The following is a 23,932-nucleotide window of genomic DNA, read 5'->3' on the forward strand; positions in this document are numbered from 1 at the left end:
AAATCTGTTATAGATCTGTTGGCAACATATTTTTTACAGCTTTTAAATGTTCTCTAACATATATGTTTCAATGGTTCTTTAGTTATATATGCTATATTAGCATTGTATTTATGTGGAATAAGCCAAGAAATACTTCACACAACATTTTTCTTTGGGATAAACTAATATTTAATAATGAATTAAGTACTTCTTTGAATTCATGGATGCAAAATTCTTGATTAATAAAACAACCATGCACTTGGAAAAATAACAAAGCAAAACAAAAAACATAAATGAATACAATATACACAAATAAAGTTTCTATAACTAATTTGAGATACCAAACTCTTTCTAGTTCTTTTGGTGACTGGCTCGCATTCATTACCAGCCATGAACCCACACAATGACTGACACAGTTGATTTAATGCCTGTTGAGATAGTCTGATAAGTAAAGGCTAGTTTACTTATCTTCATTTATAAATATAAATTATTGGTCATATAGCTGGTATTTTGTCCTCAAAAAATTTACTTAAATAAAGAAGCTCCAAAAGATTCAAAAGTAACCACATAGTGAGAAACTTATAACTACTTTAGCTATTAACAATACCAGGTGTTTCAAAACCTGTAATCTACCATTTACTTTTACCAACAGGCTAACAATTATAATGATGTCTTCAGAGTAAAATGACATTATTCACAGCTCAGCTATTATGTCCTCTTAGAAAAATGGATTTATTACCTATAAATGTGAAAGAAATATTTTTATCTCACCTCTCACATTGAATAAATTTATTTTAAAAAACCCACAACAAAAAGCAAATATTACAAAGGTAGCATATGTGTTTCTGTTGGAAAGAGGACAAAGATAAAATGAGTACATAAAATAAAAAAATCTAAATTCTTAATTTTTAAAAATTTCATAGAGTGTGTTAAACTAAGAACATTCCATGTTAATGTAGAAATAAACAATAAAATATTCCAGGCCCTAATCTTTAGAAACTGGGAATATTAAACCAAAAGAACAAAAGCAAGCAGAACCTAAGTTGGTTTATTATTTTAGATGGTTAGTTTTTTTTTTTATGCAAGGTAATCAATGCTACTATCAAAGAGAGTGCTGAGGTTTGATCTGAGATCGAATCATACAGAGTTGTGGTATCATAGAATGTTAGCCAGCCGGCCCTAAACTTTTAGGTTAGTATGCGCAGAATGATGTTCTCAGTCCTTACGTATGTTCCTGCTTATGGCTTGTCATTATAAGCTACCCACCATGTCAGTGTAGGCTCTGGAAATCCTGTTACTTCAACTTCCAAAGTCACTGGAGCACCTTCCATGACAGTTACATTGGACAGGAGCCTGGAGAAATGCGGTGCCTGGCCAGCCAGGCTGATCACACTGTTCTTTGGAGATGTGCTTTTCATTTCTTCTTGGGGACTCGTTTGTCTGTTTTGGCCCTGGCTGGTGTCTGACTGGAAACCAAGGCCTTGGAACACGTCAGGGGAAGCATGCAGCCTATCTTGGGTTTTAGTGACATTATCATCAGCATGCATTTTCTCCTGGGTTTCTAGCAAGCGTCCCTGAGCCTGGGGGTGCCGTTGGAAAGCGCTGTCATGCACGTCACTCGGCATGCTCTCTGGATGTTTAGTACAGATGTTGTGTAACACAGTACTCTTTTTCTGAACTCCTCCAGAAGCTGATGGTGGCTCAGCTTTGGTTTGAGGGTAGGGCCTCTCAACATGACTGGAACATGTGTCTCTCTTATCATTGCACCCATCCGCAAAAGCAATAGGTGGTGGAAGAACCGGTTCCTGAGCCTCCTCTGCGGTTCCTATCTGCATCTTATAGCTGCTAATGTGAACGGTGAGAGCTGCGGAGCTGGGAGGGTCTTCTATCTCCATGTCGGGGGGTGTCAGGGGGGACTTTGGGCTTCCTGGGAGTGGAGGTAAGGAGATGTCGTCAGGTGAGACACACTCAGATTCTTCTGATGGCATGTCTTCTATCAGGAGCGTGCTGGGAACATCACCCTCTTTGGCAGAAGATAGCTGCGCTGGGTCCTGTGGATCATCATCTTCCCCTGTTCCATTGACAGCCAAGATAGCTGCCTCCTGAATTGGCACCTTCAAAGGAGGAAAGCCAGAGCTTCATTAATTAGATATATTTCTGTTCTGAGGTTCCGAGGATAATGAAATTCATCACAAGAGGGCAACTTGAGTAAACCTACAGAGTTTCCTCTTAACAGAGCTGGCATAAGCGCTTTTTTGTATAACCAGGGATCAATATTATTCCAAGACTAAGAGTAATTAATGTGCCCTCCTGTTGCAAACCCAAACTGATAGGCCTTGTAAACTAAGAGGGAGAAATTCCAGTTTGCATCTTCACTGAAAGGGCTAGACTGGATCCAAGTCTTTCAACTTACAATTTTCTCACCAGAAAATTCCACTTTAGTCTTGTTTGTCCCCACTCTATGTGAATACATGGTTGCTAAATATTAGAAACTTCAGCTCCTTCCAGAATAACCCCTCTTCTCTCTCAAGAAAGCCACCCTTTGATTTTGAATTGTGGCAAAAAATGCATCACATAAAGCTTCACATTTTCCTCATTTCCAACTACATAGTTGAATGGCATTTAGAACATTCACACAGTTGTATTACTATCACCACCATCCTTCTCTAGCACCTTTCCTCTTCCAAAGGTGAAACTTAACACACAGTGAACAATAATTCTCTATTCTCCCTCCCTTCCAGTCCCTGACAACCACCATCCTGTCTGCCTCTATGAGCTTGACTATTACAGGTATCTCATAGGAAGAAAACTCTTCTTCTTCCTCTTCCTCCTCCTCCTCCTCCTCCTCTACTTCTTCTTGTTATTATTATTATTATCTTTAAGCAATCATACAAAGGGAGTAGAGAAAACCATTATTAATGACTGGTTTTATTTTCTTAAAGTCTTCAGATTTATTCTTTCACTGGAAAACTTTTTATTGGGTACCTAGTAGATACTAGGTAGCATGCTAGGAAAAGGAAGGATGATATAGAATACAAGTAGACACACTACATGCAGTTGTAGGTTTCATAGCCTGGTCAGAGAGACTTTTATTAATGGAGTGATCACATGACATGCTGTTTTGACAAGAAAGCTCACTAAGACACAAGAAGGAACCCTTTCCTCTCACTTCTCTGCATGTCTTCTGTCTGAACTGCCCTGGTTTTTTTGCCCTCATCAATATCAATCTGTGTCTTAAGAAGAGGCTCATATGTTACTCCTGACATAAACATAAAAATGTTTAAGCTGGAAGAATCTTATCCATCATAACCTGTTTCTCTTATATCTACAGATTGTGCCTTCTACTAGCATTCTGGGCACTTTTTTACTTAGCTCCATCTCCTTAAGGCCCTCTGCTTTATATTTGTCTTCCACTAAATGGTTGTGCTCTGTTTAGCTCTGTGTCATAAAAGTCCCTACAGGGAAAATCTATGATTACCTGGCTGTGAACCAAAGTATCTGAGTAGGCCAGTCTATCTGCATCAGGCATGGAGTTTCAAGGACCCCACTAGGAAAGTCTAAACTCTGATCTCCAATCCAACATTCATTGGTTATTGATTCTTGCCTGTTTTATCTTTGAGTTAGTGTTAAATGCAAGAAGGAAATGTTATTTTTTGTACTTCTTGTAACTACTGAAATAAAAAGCTAACTTTCATAGAAGATAATGCTACCAGATAATTTCTACTAACAATTAGAGGAAAAAAGGATTTCTCAAATATTTTTATGGAAGTATTTCAACTTCATAATAAGTATTTCATTCTACTAATTTAAGTCTAGAGTTGATTTGCTTTGTAGAATCCCATTTCCTTGACATATGTGTGGGTATGTGTGGTGTATATATATAGTTTTTACTAAAGTGTAACAGTTCTTTCTTGTTTTAACTTTTTAAGAACCACATGGGATCATTGATTCATACTGAGTCAACTAAAATTTCCTATCTCCTCTATTAATGCATTGATAGAGGTGTTTTGTACTGCTGCCTTTAGAATAAAGACCTACTTGTCTCCTTAAGACACACTTATCTTCTAAGTTGACATTGATAAACTAAAGACTCCTACGCAGCAGGACTCATTTACTTCCTACTTCCCCACTTATCTCAAAAGAGATACCAGGGATGTGCTTATCGTATAACAAGCAAAGTCAGATGAGTTTAATGTAGGTTGTTTTTTCTGAGTAAATTAATTTGGCTTTTGGGATTTATACCTTTATTTTAAAGTGCAAATAAGGATACCGTTTTTTATGTCATTTATGATTTTTTTTGTTGGTTGTGGGATTTGAACTCTGGGCTTGGGTGCTGTCCCTGTGCTCTTCAGCTCAGGGCGAGTGCTCTACTGCTTGAGCCACAGAGACACTTGCGGTTTTCTAGTGGTTTATTGGAGATACTTTTCAGTACAGATGTGATATTTTTATATCTGTCTGATGAGTTCTGGTAAAATAGCTGGGACTCTGCTGTAATTCACCAAACATAACTCAGCTCTAAATGTGTTCTGTTACTGCCTTCATTGCTTTTTCCTGTCTTTTTTCTGCTGGTTCCATTTAATTTTCCTACTTTCTAAATGTGAATGGCCAAAAGTCATGTCTCTAAATTCTCTCATCTTCTCCACATACTTTTCTCCTGAAAGATCTCACCTACTTTCATATCTAGTGATGAACTGACTTTTAATTAACCTTAAATTGATAGGCTCAGGTTTTATCTCTATTGTAATATCTGAACTTTAATTTTCATTGATGGAAATAATCACTTGGATTTTCAACCCTTGCTGCCACCAGCAATGCATAATCATATTCATTCTGACCCACCTCAGTAGGCAGGATCAATCCCCAAAGTAGATTGAGTGGGGAAGCTTTCCTGTGGCAAACTTAATAGAATACCATAACACTTTATCTTGCAAAGTATCTTCACTACAGACAATCTTACTTTAGCAGGATCAGGATTTAGTGAAAGTGAGATAAAAACAAAGAAAATTGGGGTTCATAGGGGGTCTTTTATAAAAAGTGCTCCTGGACAAGACCATGGGCTTTGGCAGCTAAGAAAGGGCTTGAGCATTTAGAGGGTAGAAGGATGAAGAGAAGGGAATAGAAAGGTGGTAGAAGAATGTTTTGTTCCCTCCTAACTGTACCAAGGCCAATATCTCCATGTCACCTTCCCTGTCTGCTGCAGGATCCAGATGCTGCAGGGCCTAGGGCTGTGCTCCTTGAAAGAACACTTTGCTAAATTGGTTGGTACAAAAGTACACCCATGAGTAATACATTAGTAATACTCATGTGATCAGATGAATAGACAGAGGAGAAAGGCTGGCATCGAAATCTATAATACCACTACCAAACAGTTCATTTATTGTACTAGTTTCTTGGAACCCCCTTTGATTTGTGGAAAAGGTATCTGGCTAAAAATCAGAACTGCCTGCACAGTTATGATGTTACTTTCTGTAATTTTTTTTGGAAGACAAGGTGATTACTCTCTTTTGCCTTCATTTTCCTCAATTGTAAAATGTTTATTGAAGCATTATTTACCATAGCTAAAAAATGAGATTTTTTTTAAAACCAGATTATTGTTAAATCCTGCCTAGTACTAAAATTCGGCATCCCTATACGCTCCTATCAGAAGCTCTCATCTTCCACCAAATAGTTCCAGGACTGTAGGTAAGTCTGTTAATACTCTGTGCTTTCATTTAACCTTTGGAGTTTTCAGATATTACTGTGGATTTAGCTCTCGCACCACTTGGGAGATAAAACAGCAGTACTAATCTGTTAGCGGTACTGTGTTACATTGTCTGAATTGTCTAATGTTGCATTGACTATATTTTGGGGTCAGAAAATTCAGTAATTGCATTTGTCATCTCTGGGTGACAATTCCTGAGGTATCTCCTTATAATGGTTAGTATGTCTTCTTTTCAACTCAATTTTCTGAGAAAGAGTACACCTTCTAAGGTTATTAGAATTGAATGCAGTAATTCCGGGACAAGATTTTACTTGGCACTGCTTATCTGCTCACAGGGTGTTTTGAAGAACCATTACATTTAACTTGTTTGTAGGTGTGTGTGAGCACGTGCATGTGAGTGTGTATGTGTGTACGTGTATTTTAGAGGATTAATGTGATTGAGCTGCTTAAGAGTGAAGATTACTACTACCCTTTCATTATGCTGTCTGTTCTACTTACACCAAGATGTGTATATGATGCCAGCCAGAGAAATGTTGACAGCTGTAGCTGATGACTTCCATTTTTATTTTAAATAACTGGTCATCTATTACACCTTTTAATTTACATGCAAATAAAATTTATTTTTAGTGAAAGCAAATCTTTTTGGTTTACTTAAAGGAATCAGGTTTGCTTAGTCAAAAGCTATGTACATATGACCAGATAAGATGAAGTTAAGCAAAATGAACCCCAAGATAGGGACACAAGTGGTTTTTTCTTTCTGGCTATTGTTTCTAATGCATTTATAAGGTACCATGTGATTTTTTTGTTGGTTTGTATGTTCCTCCCCCACAGTATAACCCCTGTTTTCACTATATTTGATGTCGGTATAATTTGGGGAGGGGACGGGAAAAAAAACGTTTAAATAGGGATACAGGTGGACCCATTGTAACAATGAGATGTACAAGACACTATGTTGAAAAATGAACTTTACAATTTAGGTGTATTGGGGAGCATAGTTGGGAGGGAAGGGATGGTAGGGGAAAAACAAAAGAGGAGGCAACAATGCTTGATAAGAAATGTACTCTTTACCTTGCTCATATAACTGTAACCTCTCTGTATGGTATTTTCACAAGAAAAAACTTACTTAAAGAAAGAAAAAAAGAAATAATTAAAAACAAGAGAAAACAGTAAACATAAATAAGTGTATTTGCTTTGACAGAAGTATTTATTTCTGAATTTTTATCACATGTGCCTATCTTATTTATTTATTTAGTTGGTTGTGGGGCTTGAACTCTGGGCCTGGGTGCTGTCCCTCAGCTCTCTAGCTCAAGACTAGCGCTCTACCACTTGAGCCACAGTGCCACTTCTGTTTTTTGAGTGGTTTATTGGAGAAAAGGGTCTCATGGACTTTCCTGCCCAGGCAGGCTTTGAACTGTGATCCTCAGATCTCAGCCTATTGAATAGCTAGGATTACAGGCATGAGCCACTGGTGCCCAGCGTGCTTGTTTTATACTGTGTGAAAATGTGCAGAGTTTTAGTTAATAGTATGATACTAGATTTTAAATGTTTAGAAATATTGTATACTTGCTAGCATTTATTGTTTGTTCTCAGTTAAGGTGTGATCTGATGTAGATAACTGGGACTGTTGACTCTATGGATTTTTCTTGTCACCGCAGAAGGGGACCGTGGGGCTATTGTACCAGACACAGGACAGCAATTTCCCCACCCTCAGAAGAGAATTCTTTAACCATAATTGGTGAGGTTGAGCAACTCTGAGCAATTCCATTTACATCACTTGGTGCAAGATTTAAATCAAAGAAGACAATCAGGGCTGGACTGTTTTTCTTGTACTCAGAGAGAACCTAAGGTTTAAGTGGCTCAAGTAAAGGCAGTGTTCTTAATGGTATTTGTTATCTAAGTGGTGGAATAATTGTAGTGGATTTTGATATATATCTAGTCCATGCAAAAAGACCTATAAACAAGTTAAAAGAACAATATACTTCCTGCAAGAAAAAAGAAATCTTAGTCTACAAAATAACTGCAACATGCGAGGAGAGAATTTTTTCATTTGTTTTATATGTTTGTGTCCGTGTGTTTATCTCCTGTATCATAGAGATGCATTTTATTAATGTTGGACTTTTAAGAATCATGTTGAGTTGCTTCTTCTTCAAGGAAAGAAATACTGGGAACAGGTAAATTGGCAAAGTGGAGGTAAGCACAAATGATTGGCAGCTATGAACAGAGAGTACATAATTTATAATAAAAATCCCAAAGGATGTCATGATTTTAATAATACATTGAAAACATAGTAAATTTACATTTTCAATGTTTGTAGGTTTTGCTGTTTTAATTATATATAAATGCCTAGATTCTAAAGTAATTTGAAATTTTATCTAAATACTTCAGTATTTGTATTTAAATTGTGCCTATATTAAAGCACATGTATCTAGAAACATTATCTACAGCTCTATGGGAGAAAAAGACAACCTAGTTGTATACTAAGACTTTTTTGTTGGTAATTTAAAATGACAAAACAACTATCTTCCCCTTGGGCGGTATTGTAAGGGAGAAATAAAATATGAATTTGCATTGAATTATAAACGTACAAAGAACAAGGTAACTAGAGATGGGAGAAATAGAAGTGATTAGGATAATATAGATAGATAGATAGATAGATAGATAGATAGATAGATAGATAGATAGATAGATAGATAGATAGATAGATAGATAGATGTGGATACCCGCTTGCCATTGTGAAGTGCTGTAGTTCGATATTCAAGAAAAGAGACTCAAAGAGAAAGAGTAGAAGACATAAGAAGTAGTAGTAGATAGATGTCAGGCATGAGGAAACACACATTAAATATATACTGGGAGATTGAATCTGAACAGATGAAAAAGCTTCAATTTACTGTTGTTAATACATAATGACTAATCTCAGAATCAATGGGATGATCAGCTGAGATTATTTTTCTTTACCTTGTTCCTTTCTTCTTTAAATATTATCTGCTTATGTCTTGCTGGTTCCTTTAGTAGGTCAGTGCAATTGTCATGGAAATTCTCCAAGTTTGGATTCATATTTAGAACGCTTCCCTGCTGATCAAACCAACAGTTAGTGAGATCTTGGGCCAGGAAAGTTGGAAGGAACAATGCCATGTACCAAACACTTGGAAGAGAAACATAAGCCACTTGCAACAGTTCAGCAAATGTATTCCACAAGAGACTGCTATACTCCCATTATGTGGCTTGCAAAATTATCTCTTCAAGCTTATAGTTCTCCTTCTGCCTCGCCGCTTTGATACAGTCCATTGCCAATAAAAACCAATTGCTCAAAGGACCACCAGGGAAAGAAGTAAGGAGGAGGCAATAATGCTAATAGGAAATGTACTCATTACCTTGCTCATGTAACTGTAACCCCTTTGTACAGCATTTTTACAATAAAAAATGTACAAAAAAGAAGTGCATGCTTGGACATTCTCTAGAGGAAGAAAACACTGTACAGGGTACTTAAAACCATTAAAGGAGAGTCTGAGGAGTGGCTATGAGGCTAGAAAGGATAAATCCAGAAAATCTACACACTCAAATTGTTTGGGAGACACTTGAAGAAGAAAATATCATTGCAGATAGTAGAGGAGAACAACAGTTGAAAACACAGATAATTCATGGGGATGATATTATCTTGTTTTTGCATTTCAGTCATGTAAGTAGTGAAGATTTTGCAAGCTGTTCCAGAGCCAGAATGTAAAACAAGAAGATTTTGTGAAGGTAAACAGAGCCACTGGTGCCCCAAGTAGTGGAACAAACTAGCTTAAGATGATGATTTCATCTGCAACAAATTTCCTGTTCCATGTGGATCACGGCCGTTTGGTGGACTTAAGGGGACAAACCTAGGCACCAAAGTACACACATACTATTCTTTCTCATAGAATTCAAGCAGATCTTACAGGGGAGATTTAGCTTTTCATATCAACTCAAAAACTAGGATGGTTTCTATTACAGGATGAGTCACTCTGTCCTAGTATACACTTGCTGTCTAATTCCACAATGGCAGCTGTTGTGGAAAGCATGCTAGGTTTTGAATTAGATCCTAGTTCAAATTCCGATCCAGCTATGCTGAATGTAGATCCCCAAGGAAAGCATGTTGGCCGTCTTTGGACCAGTCCCTTCACTCTTAAAACAAGGAAAACGACATTTGTCTTATCTGAATCTGAAGGCTATTCAGAAATCACTGCAAGTTGTATATACGTGCATATATTTGTATGTGTGTTCTTTCAAAATATCAAATCTGTACAATTAGAAATGATTTTTATCACTATTTTAGTCTTGATGAATTCCTCAGTCCACTTATTACTATTATTATTATTAGTAGTAGTAGTAGTAGTAATAGTAGTAGCAGTAGTACTGGGGTTTGAACTCAGGGCCTCCAGCTTGCTAGGCGGACACTCTACTGCTGAGCCATATTTGCAAGATTTTTTGAATTAGTTATTTTTCAGATAGCATCTCTCTCTGTGCCCATATGTGTGTCCAGACCATAATTTGCCTAATTTGGTAGCTAGGATGAAAGGCTTGCAGCACCACACCCACTTTTCCTTAGGATAGAGTCTCACTGATTTTTCTGCCTAAACTGTCCTGGAACCATGAGTCTCCTGATCTCAGTCTCTTGTGTAGCTAGAATGAGAGGCAGACAACACTGCACCGAGCTATTGATTAAAGGGGTCTTGAAGAGTTTTCTCCTTAGGCTGGCTTTGAATCATCATCTTCTAATCTCAGCCACCCAAGTATTCAGGATTATAGATGTGAGTCATTGACACTTGGTTAGGGTCTACTTTCTAAAAACCCCTGCAAAAGAGAAATGTAATACTATCTGAAAAATAAGGGAACTGGACATGCATGGCTTTCCTACAGAGATATGTTAAGTGTTGTCATGTTATTAATTGATGAGCTTTTGTTAAGGCTCTAACTCATAAGAACAATATTGATGTCCTCTTTTCTTGCCAGAGAGGTTCTTCTCATGTCTAGACCCATGCACTCCAATCACACCTTTTCAAACTACTCAATGATTATTCTTTTTTTCTAATTCTTTGGGTTTTTATTTCAGGTGACAAAATCTTTTCTGAAAAAAAAATTGTTAAGGCAAAATATAGTGTTATTGTCCTATGGGACACTAAACTGAGTAAAAGCCAGAGGATTTTCATGTGTATAATTAAGCAGGTGATTGGGATGTAATAGTTGGTACAGGTGATAATTGTGATGATCTAAATATGTTAAAACCATCACTCCAAAGTGATTGTATTAAGAGGAGGGTTTTTGGAAGGTGATAGGAAGAGGTGGAGACTTCATGAATGGGATTAGTGCCCTTGTCAGCAAGAGCTGAGAGACACTCTTTTCCTCCTTCCACCACGAGAAGTGGGTACTCACTGGACACCAAATATGCCCGTGTTTGTTCTTGAATTTCTCAACCTCCCAGAACTATGAAAAAAATTCTGTGGCTTAGAAGCTATCTGTCCTATGGTACTTGTTATTGCAGCGAAGACAGCAGAAGACAGTTAGGAAAGAATACAAGTGATAGGACAGATGAGCACAGGAGCAACTAGGAAGATTGATAGAGAGAATGATATTTTGATTTGGGTCTTAGAGATGCCATGATTTTTAAACTGGGCCACTGGTGGCTCATACCTATAATCCTAGCAACTCAGAAGGCTGAGATCTTGATTTGAGATCTGTCTGGCAGACTAATCCATGAAACTCTATCTCCAGTAAAAAGCCAATTGGAGGCATGGCTCAAATGGTAGAGTGCAGCCAAGCTATCAAGCCATCTTAGCAAGAGTGAGGCTCTAAATTCACACCCTGATACCACCAGAGAGAGGAAAAGAGAGAGAAGTCATATGGTTGAGGTAAAGGCTTAGAAGTAGGAGTCAGCAGTGAATGTGGAGCAGCCCAGGGAGCCGGAAACCTAAGATGAAAAGAGCAGCGCAGCAGTTTCAGAGCAGGGGAAGATGAGGAGAGTCTGAACCTAACCTAGCAATGCAGTTTATATTGAGGCGCTCTGAATGTGAAGTGATAAAAGCAGAACTTTGTATATGAAAGTAATCTATGTGAGTGTATAATTAGAGGAATCCTGACATGTGCAAAGGAGAATATAAATGATGGTTGGGAGAGAGAGAGAGAGAGAGAGAGAGAGAGAGACAGACAGACAGACAGAGACACAGAGAGACACAGAGAGAGAGCACACATAATCCTGGATACAGAGAGAGGTAAAGGAATAGGAAATGAAAAAGACAGAGTCTTGTGGAAATAGATTTTTTTTTTCAGGAAGAATCACCATGAAGGTGAAAAGTTGGAAAGGAAAATACTTTAGAAAGAGTTCATTAAGTTGATGGTGTGCAGCAGAAATGAAAAGAATGCTCAGACAATGGAGCACAAAAAGCCCTAGGAAGTAGAGATTTCAGCCCATATATGGGAAGACAGGGGAAGAAGCAGGTTGAAGTGAGGAGGAAATGGTAAATATTGTGAAAAAATAAGATAGATAGTTCAATTATACATTACAGATGGCATTATGACTAAAAATTATGAAAAGCAAGTTGATGTATCTATTAGAATTTTAATATCCCTGAATTAAAGTCTTACACATTTTTTGAATGGAAGAGGCATTCAAATACATGACATGAAAATTTATACTAACCAACAATGGTTGGTTTACAAAATAAATATGGTTCTGCTCCAAACTGCCAGATCACTATTAGGCCTCAATAGCAACAATGATCATAGTAATTTTGGATAATTTCATGTTCAATCATTAGGGCCACATGGTGACCCACTTACTACATCAGAAAACTCAGCCCTGTGCTGACTGATACTCTAAAACAGTCTAACCTCCTAATCATATAGCTATTCCCCTTACACTAAATAGCCATTTCATCCAGCCAGTTGTAAAAAATAGTGCTTATCAAACAAAATGTTGACATGTCATAGACAAAACACATATGTTGTCTCTGTATTTTTACCTCAATACAGACATAAACATTTTCTCTATGTTTAAGTTATCTCTTTTATTGCATGGAAGGTGATAATAGTTTAATATTTCCATGAGATTAAATGTTCAATGCATATAATACTTGCATATCAGATTTATTTTCTCTGCAATTTAGAGGAAGAAAAAGCATCACATTTATTATTTATGAACACAAATATAAACCAACTTTAGATAGACTTTACTCTGGTTTTAATGGTGTACATTTATCCTTTAGGAGATGATCCATGAAAACGTAAATGACACACCTTAATTGTACTTAGCCTTCATACCCAGCAACATTTTTCTCAGCAGTGATGAGAAAGAAACAGAATTAATTATCACAAACACCCAGATAATTATGTTAGGATGCTGTGAAACAAATGTGCACATTATGTCTCTTGAGAATTTCTAGTAGAACATCTTTGCACCAGAAGACATTTGATCAACACATTTTTATTTATATCACTTGAAAATACATATTCTGGAAAGAAGAAATTACCTTCAGTTTTTCTTCAAGCTCTGTGAGAGACCCACATAATTCAGTAATAGATTCGAGAATCTCTTTGTGTCTTATCACTATCTTCTCAGCATATTTCTGCCCTTCTTCAAAACCTTGGAAGGAAAAAGGATAAGCCTATTTTTAAAGGCCAAATCAATATTACATACAACTCCTACTGAAGAGATGAAGATTCACGCTGTTCCTGTATTTAATCATATTATTCACACAACAATTTCTTTTGTGTATGTGTGCCAGTATTGGAGCTTGAACTCAGGGCTTCCTGCACTTGCTTAGCTTTTCTGCTCAAGGCTGCCACCTGAGCCACACCTCTACTTATGGCTTTTTGATAGTTAATTGGATAAGTATCTCTTGGGTTTGTCTGTGTGGGCTGGCTTTGAAGCTCAATCCTCAGATCTCAGCCTCCTGACTAGCTATGATTACAAGTGTGAGCCACCAGCACCCAGCTTTCATTCAATGATTTATTTATTAATCAAATATTTTTTGAGTATTTAGTATGTGCCATGCTGTGGTAATCTAATAGCAAGACTTCTTTTCTCACAGTTAACAATTTGGTGAGGTGAACCAGACCATAGATAAGTAACTGTGTATGTCAGCTGGTAGTAAGAATCAGGAATAAGAATGAAACAGGATACAAGTTGTTGTATGATTGAAAGGAGGTAAAGTGTTATGGGTGTTTGTGAATATTTATCACATTCTGAAACTGAATAGGCACTGAAATATGGTATAAAATAAAGAGTATAAAATATAGAGTAGCCACTTGGTATTCACAGGTCTCCAAGGACACCTGTTTAGGAAATACCATGGTGCATAGAATGCATAGAGATTGTTTTATTCAGGTTTCCCATGATGCCACCAACTCCCACTATAAAAACATCTCCTTTCTAAGAAATCTAAATTACTTTTCCACCAAAATAAGACCTTGTTTTTTTTAAAATACTGTTTACTTTTTGGAAAGCAGAATTGTACAAAATTAAGAGCTGGGGCAGGTTTTGCAGATTTAAACACAGTTGACAAAAACATGAGGCTCACTGAGAGCATCTTGTCTCAACTGGACAGTGTAATAAACATTCAAGAATTAAAATATTTCACTTTGTTATTTCTTTGATTTTGATTTTTTTTATCGTGTTAGGTCAAAGCTGCATGTAATCAGTCAGCCAATAAGTCAATTTACTGTACTTCCCTAGTCTTTAAGGAACAGATAGTTGGTAAAGAAAACAAATAAACAGATGGTTAGTGTGAAAAGCACAATAGGTGAACACCCACAATACTAAGGTACCTCCAAAAGGCTCAATATGCTTATATATATAAATGCAGCAAGAAGGAGGCATCTTACTAGTTTCATTGACTTTTCCATTTGAATTGTTAGTATTTTTTTTCATTTTTAAAAATTATATCTTCATTATCTTTAAGTAGCTGTACAAACGAGTTACCACTCAACACATCAGTTTAGAAGCACAATGTATCTTGATCTATATTTCTGTTCTTTTCTCTTGGAAAATCATAAATAGGTCATTGCCAATATTTTCATAATTAGGTATTACAGTGCAGACTTATTTTTCCAGAACATTTTTATGACTATCCACAGGTAGTGCTTCATCATATAAGACAAAAATATACATTTGACCACAGCAGTGAGCCAAGTGAAACCACAAATTGCTGGTTCTAGGCTGCCTTTGCCTGACCACTGGGAATTATTTTTGGTCTCTTAAAATGACATCAGAGAATTCGTGGAATTTACTCATTAGAGCTCTCCAGGCCAGGCCAGGCACTTCTTATCTGGAATTCCCTGTTAGGAAGAAGGACATTTAAGCTAACAATAATTATCTTTCCTAATCATGGAGTGGAGTACAGAAGCTGTACAATGATCATTAGAGCTCTCCTGTTTATTACACGAGTGAGAAGATGGAGGAGAATTAATTTCTCCATCAACTAAAATGTTATAGAAATGAGAGGGCTGTAGCCTCCAGTCAATTTAAACTATCATTGGACAGTGTGTGCTTTTTAAGATGTCACTTTTGGAGAAATTATATTGATTTCCATCTATATAAACTGAGTATTGGTCTGCATTTATAGCCCTGGAGGGGTACAAGAGGAACAAAGGAGAAAAGCAACTAGAGAAGGAGGGCTGATACACGTAGTTGAAAATCAGGAGGCTACTCTTACTGCCTAAATTTCTTTCCTACTGTTCACTTTCCTGCTTTTATCTTGAGCCTGTGAGTACAGCGAGGACCATGGTATCTGTTAGATGAAGTTCAGTATAGATTTGTCTAATGGAGATATCTTAAGAAAAATCTTACCATATAAGCGCTGAGCAAGATCTGCAACCTCCTGAATTTTTTCTTCTTGCTGAGGCACTGAGGGTGTTATAAACTTATTGAATTGTTGGTGGAGAATTTCCACAGCTTCCTTAGTTTTGCACTCCATAGAATATTTTCCTACTCTTACAACTGTGGCACTTGCATCTTCATACCAAAAATTACACTAAATTAAAACGGAATATAGCAGATTAAAGAAGTTAGCCTTCCAACGTTCTTTATGTTGACTAGATAAAAATCAGACTTGATAGTGGGACAACAACAAGGAAAGGAAGGGGTAACAATGATCCACAAGTAATGTACTCATTGCCTTACTCATGTAACTGTAACCCTCTGTACGACATCTTAATAATAATTTTTTTTAAAAAAAATCAGACTTGAATTGCCCCAAGCTTTATGTTCCTATGGTTCTGACCTTATAATCAAAACATGATCATAAGCCAGGTGCTGGTAGCTCACACCTAGCTACTCAGGAGACTGAGATCTGAGGATTGTGGTTCTAAGCTAATCCAAGCAGGAAAATCTGTGAGACTCATATCTCCAGTTTACTACCAGAAAACTGGAAGTGATGCTGTGGTTCAAAGTGACAGAGCACTAGCCTTGCGTGAAAGAGTTCAGGGACAGCACCCAGGCCCAGAATTCAAGCCCCATGACCAACAAAAACAAAAACAAAGCCGGGCGCCAGTGGCTCACGTCTGTAATCCTAACTACTCAGGAGGCTGAGATCTGAGGATCGCGGTTCAAAGTCAGCCCGGGCAGGAAAGTCCGTGACACTCTTATCTCCAATAAACCACTCGAAAACCGGAAGTGGTGCTGTGGCTCAAGCAGTAGAGCGCTCGCCTTGAGCTGAAGAGCTGAGGCACAGAGCCCAAGCCCAGAGTTCAAGCCCCATGACCAACAAAACACAAAAACAAAAAATTATTGTATACTTTTTTTTTACCTAGATAACAAAGGCAACCCTCTAAATATCATAGAAATATGTATAAACAGGAAGTAAAAGTATGGATATGTCGTTGGTCTTCTACCTTCTTAGGTTTGTCCAAAATATAATTCCTAAGAGAAAATTGAAGACTTTTAGGAAAAATCACCAATAAAAGTATTTGATGTTAAAAATAATGCAAATATCAACTAAATGGAAAGGAAAGAGCCCAAACACTCAAAACTTGGCATAATACACTGATATTAAAATTTTATACATAGAAACTTTCCAATTAATACTATAATAAATAATTTAAGGATGAAATTGAGATGATGAATGAAGGAATTAGCATCCAAAGAATAGCTTTTTACCTTTTAAAATAGAAGATAGTCATCTTTCAAAGCACAAAGTAGAACTGAAACAGTTCCTCACTGAAACATAAATGATTGTGATGGAAGGAATGTCTGACACAGGCCAGGGGCATTTACGGGGGGTGAGCAATAGTGACATATGACTCTGTTAGGAGCTAGGTTTAAATATGTGCTATGGAGCTTCAGCACGCCTATACATTAAATGTAGAAGAGTCATATTGATCTTCTTTAATGTGATATTAAATCTAATGCCTCAACTGTGTTAGCAGTAAAGATTGATTCTAACTCAGATGATTGGGTAACAAAAACACTCAAGACCTCAAGTGCAGAAACCTATTTGAAGATGAAATAAATCTATAATTTGTTAAATACTGTGTATTTTACAGAGACCACCATTTATCCTCCTGACAATAACAAAAACTACACCCACAGAAATTATTGTCTAACTATTTTCACATTCTGTGAAATAAATATTTTAAATAGACAACCAGCAGTGAACATAATTTCCCAATGGTTGAACATTTTGAGTCATAGTCATTATATAGAAATTGGAATGCCCATGTGTTTTGGATAAGAAGAAATTAAGGAATAAAGCTGGGTGCCTGTGGCTTTCACCCATAATACTAGCTACTCAGAAGGCTGAGATCTGAAGATGGAGGTTTGAAATCAGCCTGGGTAAGAAAGTCTGTGCGACTTTGATCTCCAATTAACTACCAAAAAAATGCCTGAAGTGAAGCTGTGGCTTGAGTGCATTTACCTTGTGTAAAAAAAATCTCAGGGATTGCACTCAGGCCCTGAATTCAGCCCCAGGACCAGCACACACAAAAAAGAGTAAATTAATAAAAGTTTTCTGAAGAGCAATTGGTCAATCAACAAAAACCTTACACTATGTATCCCGTTTGGCCCAGTGGTCCTACATTAGGAAATTAGCTAAGAAAACAATCATGAAAAGGAGCCTGTTTCACAAGTTCAAGAACAGATATGTATATAGCATTGCTTTAGAGCAGCAAAATGATTTCTCAAAACAGCATTACAGCATAAAGGTACCTCTTCTATTACTTCCTGGAGATGCTCAGTCAGGTCCAAAGCCATCTTGTAGTCAGTGACAATTTTGTCCAAATCATCCATCTGTTTTTGCAAATCCTTCATGGCCTCCAGAAGGACATTAACTTTATCACTTGAGTAATTTAAGAAAGAATCACAAGTTTTACTATGAACTTTTTCCATTTTCCTTCTCAAAGCCTGTGCAAAAAGAGGTTTAAAAATATTTTACTTTTAACTTTAGTGGTAAAAGAATGAGAGAATAGCTTGAAAATCTTCCTGAGAGTTTACTGATTATGATTAAGTGGACATATAGAAAATTTATTGTATCCCATGTTTTATTTCAGATATTAAGAATAATAGGAAGAATTAAGGAATAATAGGAAGAATTAAGGAATAATATGGAAGCCTCAAAATAGGAATCTCAAAGTTGATTAAAGTGTATTAAGTTATACTCAGGAGACAGAAGTTCTGATGTTCAGTTGAAGAACAGATGATTAGTAATATTGGGTACACTAATATATCATTATCAGTATCTATCTATATAGTGTAGTTAGAATATATATTTTCTAGATTATACATTCCCTCTTTCTCTACACACACACACAAATACATATATATGTAGAATACTTTCTCATTACCTGGATTTTTTCATCATACAGATAAACTTGTTGAATATGATATTTAAGTGCCTTTAGATTTCGAGCTTTTTCATTTTTCTTAGTGTAATTAAACTTCAGATTGTTGAATTTCTTTTTGATATCTTTGAATGACTCTTTGAGCTACAGTTTAATAAATAGAAACAGATGATTTCCTTAAAATGAGGAAATTAATATTCATTTGTAACAAATTCACAGTATCTAAAGACTTCAAAATACTTATAATCTTCAAAGTGTGTTCAGAGTGTTTTTCAATATAAAACACATATGCCAAGTAGACTTAATGGGAATTTAAATATACTCATACAATACAAGTAATTAAAATTTTCATACACTTTATTTTATGATTTTAAATTTGGATTATAGCTGTAGACTCTCCCTTTGGCCTCCAAACAAGAAACTTCTACACATTGTATATAGATGTTTGCCAACTCTAGTCTTATTATTTATATTTATTTGATATCGCTTGTCTTACTAATTCCATCCCTTGTATGCTAATGTGATGGTTATCCTGCATACATGTATTGTTTCCATGAAGCTATTTATGATGAAGAGATCAATGAAACAACATATAAGCCATAAAGGAAGTAAAAGTGAGGCTATACCTTTGATCCAATGGGAAGACCCAATGTTAGATTTAATGGGAGAAGTGCTAGCAGTTATTTGTTCACCTAAACGTTATTTTTCATGCACAATTTTCAGATGAGCTTTACTTCAAAAACAAACATACAAAAGACAAAGTGAGTGTGACTGCCAAGATGGCAAAATTAACTTGCAAATAAGCAGATCATGAGCCTGTACCTTGAGTATACAGTGAACATTGTGACAGGCTTACAGACAACGTGGCTTTATCAGTGCCTTAATATTCTAAGCAGCCCAGTTCTATGAACCCAGCACTTTTTGTCCCTTCTTTGTATTCAAAAAGAATAAGCATATCGACAGGCTACTTTCTCTTTGTAATATCATCAAAGAAAGAGTACAGAAAACACATAAACCTTTAACTACACGAAGACTTTCAACAGCAAGAGGGAAAAATGTCATGGTTGATGAATTTGAGGTATGATAAGAAAAGTCAGAAAAACATTAAAATCCTCTCCAACAACAGAAAGCAAATTATTTGAGAGGGAATAAAAGCTACGCGTGTGCTAGATTTTAGACTTATAATGCTGAAAAAATATATCTGCCTTAGAGAATGCATGCTTTCTGAAAATGCTTATTTCAAAGTCTGCATATTGTAAAAATAAAAATAATGACTTTCTTTTACACTTCTTAGAGACAATCATGTTTAAAGTCCTAGCTGACTTGTATATACAAACATTATTATATTGAAGCAAATTTTGCATCTGATATATCTATACTTAACCAGTATTACTTATTTAACATACTAACATAAATGAAGTTGTTGTTGAACACTAGTTTTAAACTGTAGACTAAACCAAGAACAGAGGTTATGTAAAATATTTTAATTGATCAATCACTAATGCTAAGGAGTAGAAAGAGCTACAGCCTTAAAGTTTGAAACTGTTTCTCTACTAAAAGACAGAAAAATATTCAAAAGATCATATTAAGTTGGTATATTTACATATATATGCTAATGAAATATTTACACTCTAAGGCATAATTAATAAATACTCACACTATAAGACATTTGATGTGCTAGTGTACATGTGTCAGATTCTAGCAAGTAAACATTGATGTGGTAAACTTTATGACACTTCAGTATAAAGAAGCTATATACTGAGTTTAACTGAATCAGGAGCTTTTCTCTCAAAAGTTGTAATTGACAACTATAAATGCAATAAATATTAGAGCTGAAGAAACCAGATATTCTTGTTTTTAAAAATATAACATCAGTGGTATGTGACTGTGTAACAACTATAGAGTTTCTGTTTAGAACGATATTTAAAGTCTTGCAACTAGTGGTAATAATTAGACAAAAATGTGAATGCCCTAAATACCACTGAATTGCACACATGAAAAGGATAAGATGGTAAATTTGTTGTTGTAGATATTTTACCAAAATGAAAATAATGGGCTGGGAAGGTGGCCCAGTAGTAGAGTGCTTGCCTTGCATGCATGAGGCCCTGGGTTCGATTCCTCAGCACCAACCACATAAGCAAAAAAGAAAAAACCGGAAGTGGCGCTGTGGTTCAAGTGATAGAGCGCTAGCCTTGAGCTGAAGAGCTGAGGGACAGCACCCAGGCCCAGAGTTCAGGCCCCACGACCGGACCAAAACAAAAAGAAAAGAAAAGAAAATTAAGCTGGCTGTGGTGTTACATGATTGTAATACTCGGCAAGGAGTGTTGAAGTTTAAAGCCAGCCAGGCTACACAGTGAGATTGTCTTGTGAAAAAACAAAAATAAATAAATATATAAAATTTAAATAGAGGGGCACACCCATCACTAACATTTACTCTTTGGAATATAACACTTTCTATGTTATTTTTCCTCACAAAACATGACATTATTATAAAGTTCAATCTAGAACAATGAAGAGGGACTCTGTCATCAACCTGATGTCTACTGAATTTTATCTAGTTTAAGGAAAGTTTAATATCTACTTGAAAACTTTCTGAGGAATTGAGCAAACACCGAGCTTTCATTCTAAACCATGAGATTTCAAGTCCACTTCAGATTAAGAAATTGAAGACTGGTAAGTGGTGAGTGTGATTGTATTTCTGTTTGCTTCAAAACGTGTGCACATCTACAGAAGATGACTTATGGGTTCAAAGAATGTTCATGACGTTATGAGTATTTGAAATGTGACCAGCTTCCTTTGACACATGAGCTTCCTCAACAAAATTATTGGCACTTTTCTCTATGGGTCTCACTGGAGATCTATTCCCAGTGCCTTTGCCTTTTCAAACTTAGGATACATACAACTGGAAGGCAATATCCATGAATGATCTCCAGCAATTAAAACAAGAATATGAATAAGAATAAAAGGAAGAAGAAGAAGAAGAAGAAGAAGAAGAAGAAGAAGAAGAAGAAGAAGAAGAAGAATTAGCTATACTTCATTTATTTCATCTGTACCTTTCTAGCATGAAAACTTCCCATCTAATCCCCACATAACTTAGGGTCATATTTTTAAAGGAATCGAGTGCCAGGGTTGTTTGGCTGTGCTATCATTGTTCAGGCAGCTGTTTCTAACTTTAGTTAGCTTGTCAACAATGGGGAATGGTGGCGATGGCTATAGACAACTGGTCAACTAGAACACACAACAAGAAGAAAATCTGAAGCTGAGGGCATGACAAATTTTGCTCAGAAATGTTTACATTTTTCTATAATTCAGATGATATTTCTGCAAGTCTTAATGAAATTAAGGGGAACATTTTTGCAGGGGATAATTCCTTATTCCTATCTTTCCACTTGCTGAGCTCCTCCATGATTGTCAAGAAATAAACAGATTCAGTTTACATATCTCTAAATAGAAAAACAAAAGATTTAAAGTTCTCGTTTATAAAACTAAGAGAATGATATTCTCACCAAATTTCTCCTCAAGCTGTAATCCCCATTTCGGGTTTACAAATGAAGAAAATGTCTTTGGAAGAAGCAGAAAGAAAGGCTGCCTAGCTATTATTAGTTTTGACTAAGCTGGTGAAGGTGGCTTTCACAAGAAAGTTTTATTTGTAAATCTGTTGCTGGCAAGGCCAATTGGTTTGCTGGACATGGCACATTTTAAAACCAAGGAAATGCATTTTAAAGGAAAGCCTTTCCTTATGGTACACAGTTGGCGAGGACCAAGAATACAAAATGAATAGGTGATTTTCATTTCTTTTAATGACTACTTCAGGATTTTCATTTCTTGCCCATTCCAACATAAAAGCTCTCTTATACTCATTTTTCAGTACCAGAAGGCTGTAGTATTATCACCTCCTAAGAATGCTTGCATCTGAAATAAAGATACTCTAAGATTTGACTTTTACCCTAAATTATTTACTGCAAATATTAATGCCAGAATATTCAGTCTTAGTGCTGGAAAGATTTCAGACTTTCTTGACTTCCTTCCATTTGGCAACCATACCACTTTTTCCTGAGTTTAAGGCCTGTCTTGTATCAACAGAGTTGGGGAACTCAGAAAGAACACAATCACTCTGCTCCAAACTGTAGGTGATAATAAGCCTCAGTAATAAATATTTTATCTACTCTTCATGTTCTATCTTCATAAAGTATTTGTTAAATTTCTTTTTTCTGGATATGATATTTATCATTTTAAATTTCAGCTCTCTGGGTATTTTTCCCTCTCTACAATATTTTCTGCCTCCTTATCTACCAATAGATAGCTGTTCATGATCATTTTGTCAGTGTCAAAGTACCATGTAATGCCAGGCAGTTTTAATTTTATTAATTGTCTACAATATACCATGATACCACTCTTGTATTCTAATTTATTGCTTCTAATCCATCTTCTGTCTCTGGAACTCAGATGATAGATTTACCCAAATTGACAAAAGAATTTGTGAAACACTTGTCTAGGAAATGGAGTATATATTTTGAGTCCTTTCTACTCACATTCTCATAGGAAAGATGTTGCTATACTGGGAACATTTCAGACTGAGGTAATTATTTGAAAGCTTCTATGAGAAAAACTTATTTTGAGAAAATAGACACCAACCCAATTCTGTCATTGCTGTTCTTTTCAGCAAAGTAATTGCTTGTGACCCATACTATGAATCTCTAAATAGAAATTTCCATGAACATCATGTAACTGTAAAGGTAATTGTTTTGGTCAGGTTGTAAGAATTAAACATGCTCATCATTAACTTATTACAATCCTGAATGTACATTGTAAAGAAGGAGTAATTAATGACATTCTTCTGTCATGAATATGGCAGAAGAATATGGGGCTGAAATGCTTTGTGTACCAACAACTTACTCATACAGACTAAAAAATGTACAATGACATTCAATGTTTATGCATTCAAATATGTCTATGTGTGAAATGGGTGAGAAAGTGCCATAAAACCTGGCAGTTTGTGCAACTGCCACATTTCTGGTATGTAAATGTGAAGGAAATGAGGCCTTATAATTCCCTACATCTTAGCATAAGACTAGAAATAAAATTTTCATCCAAACATAATGAGGGCACTAAATCATTGTTCTTTGTTTTTAAGGAGTACCATATTATGATTTTTTAATGCTACTTATAGGATCTTATTATTTTGTTTGTGGTTCTGAGTCTTTTTGTAAGAGTCTTTAATAAAGATTATGAATTTTATCATAAGCAAGAAATAATTTTTTTCTTGAAAACAACCTAATAAATTATGTTAGCACATGATATCACAATTTTTTCATAATAAATGTGTTAGGAAACAGGGATAGCAGAGAAAAACTTGGATAAAGGGTGAATTTACCATGAGACCATTTCCTGTTTGAACAGGATCACAAGATTTATGTCAATAATGAATTGAGCAAAGAACAAGCATGTTGGTGCCCAACA

General features: G+C 36.0%; 1 protein-coding gene across 1 annotated transcript in view; it reads right to left on the reverse strand.

Annotated features, from left to right (window-relative positions):
- The window catches only part of Ccdc141 (coiled-coil domain containing 141), a 159,808-nt gene that overhangs the window by 1,264 nt on the left and 134,612 nt on the right, over window positions 1-23,932 (reverse strand). The window contains exons 19-24 of the mRNA XM_013028181.1: window positions 18,476-18,616; window positions 17,841-18,035; window positions 15,486-15,669; window positions 13,168-13,280; window positions 8,636-8,752; window positions 1,246-2,093 (exon numbers count right to left, since the gene is read on the reverse strand). Coding sequence (XP_012883635.1) covers window positions 1,246-2,093; window positions 8,636-8,752; window positions 13,168-13,280; window positions 15,486-15,669; window positions 17,841-18,035; window positions 18,476-18,616 — 1,598 coding nt within the window. The remainder of the gene's footprint in view (window positions 1-1,245; window positions 2,094-8,635; window positions 8,753-13,167; window positions 13,281-15,485; window positions 15,670-17,840; window positions 18,036-18,475; window positions 18,617-23,932) is intronic.

The sequence above is a fragment of the Dipodomys ordii genome, unplaced genomic scaffold (genome assembly GCF_000151885.1).
Source record: "Dipodomys ordii isolate 6190 unplaced genomic scaffold, Dord_2.0 Scaffold5, whole genome shotgun sequence".
Taxonomy (NCBI): domain Eukaryota; kingdom Metazoa; phylum Chordata; class Mammalia; order Rodentia; family Heteromyidae; genus Dipodomys; species Dipodomys ordii.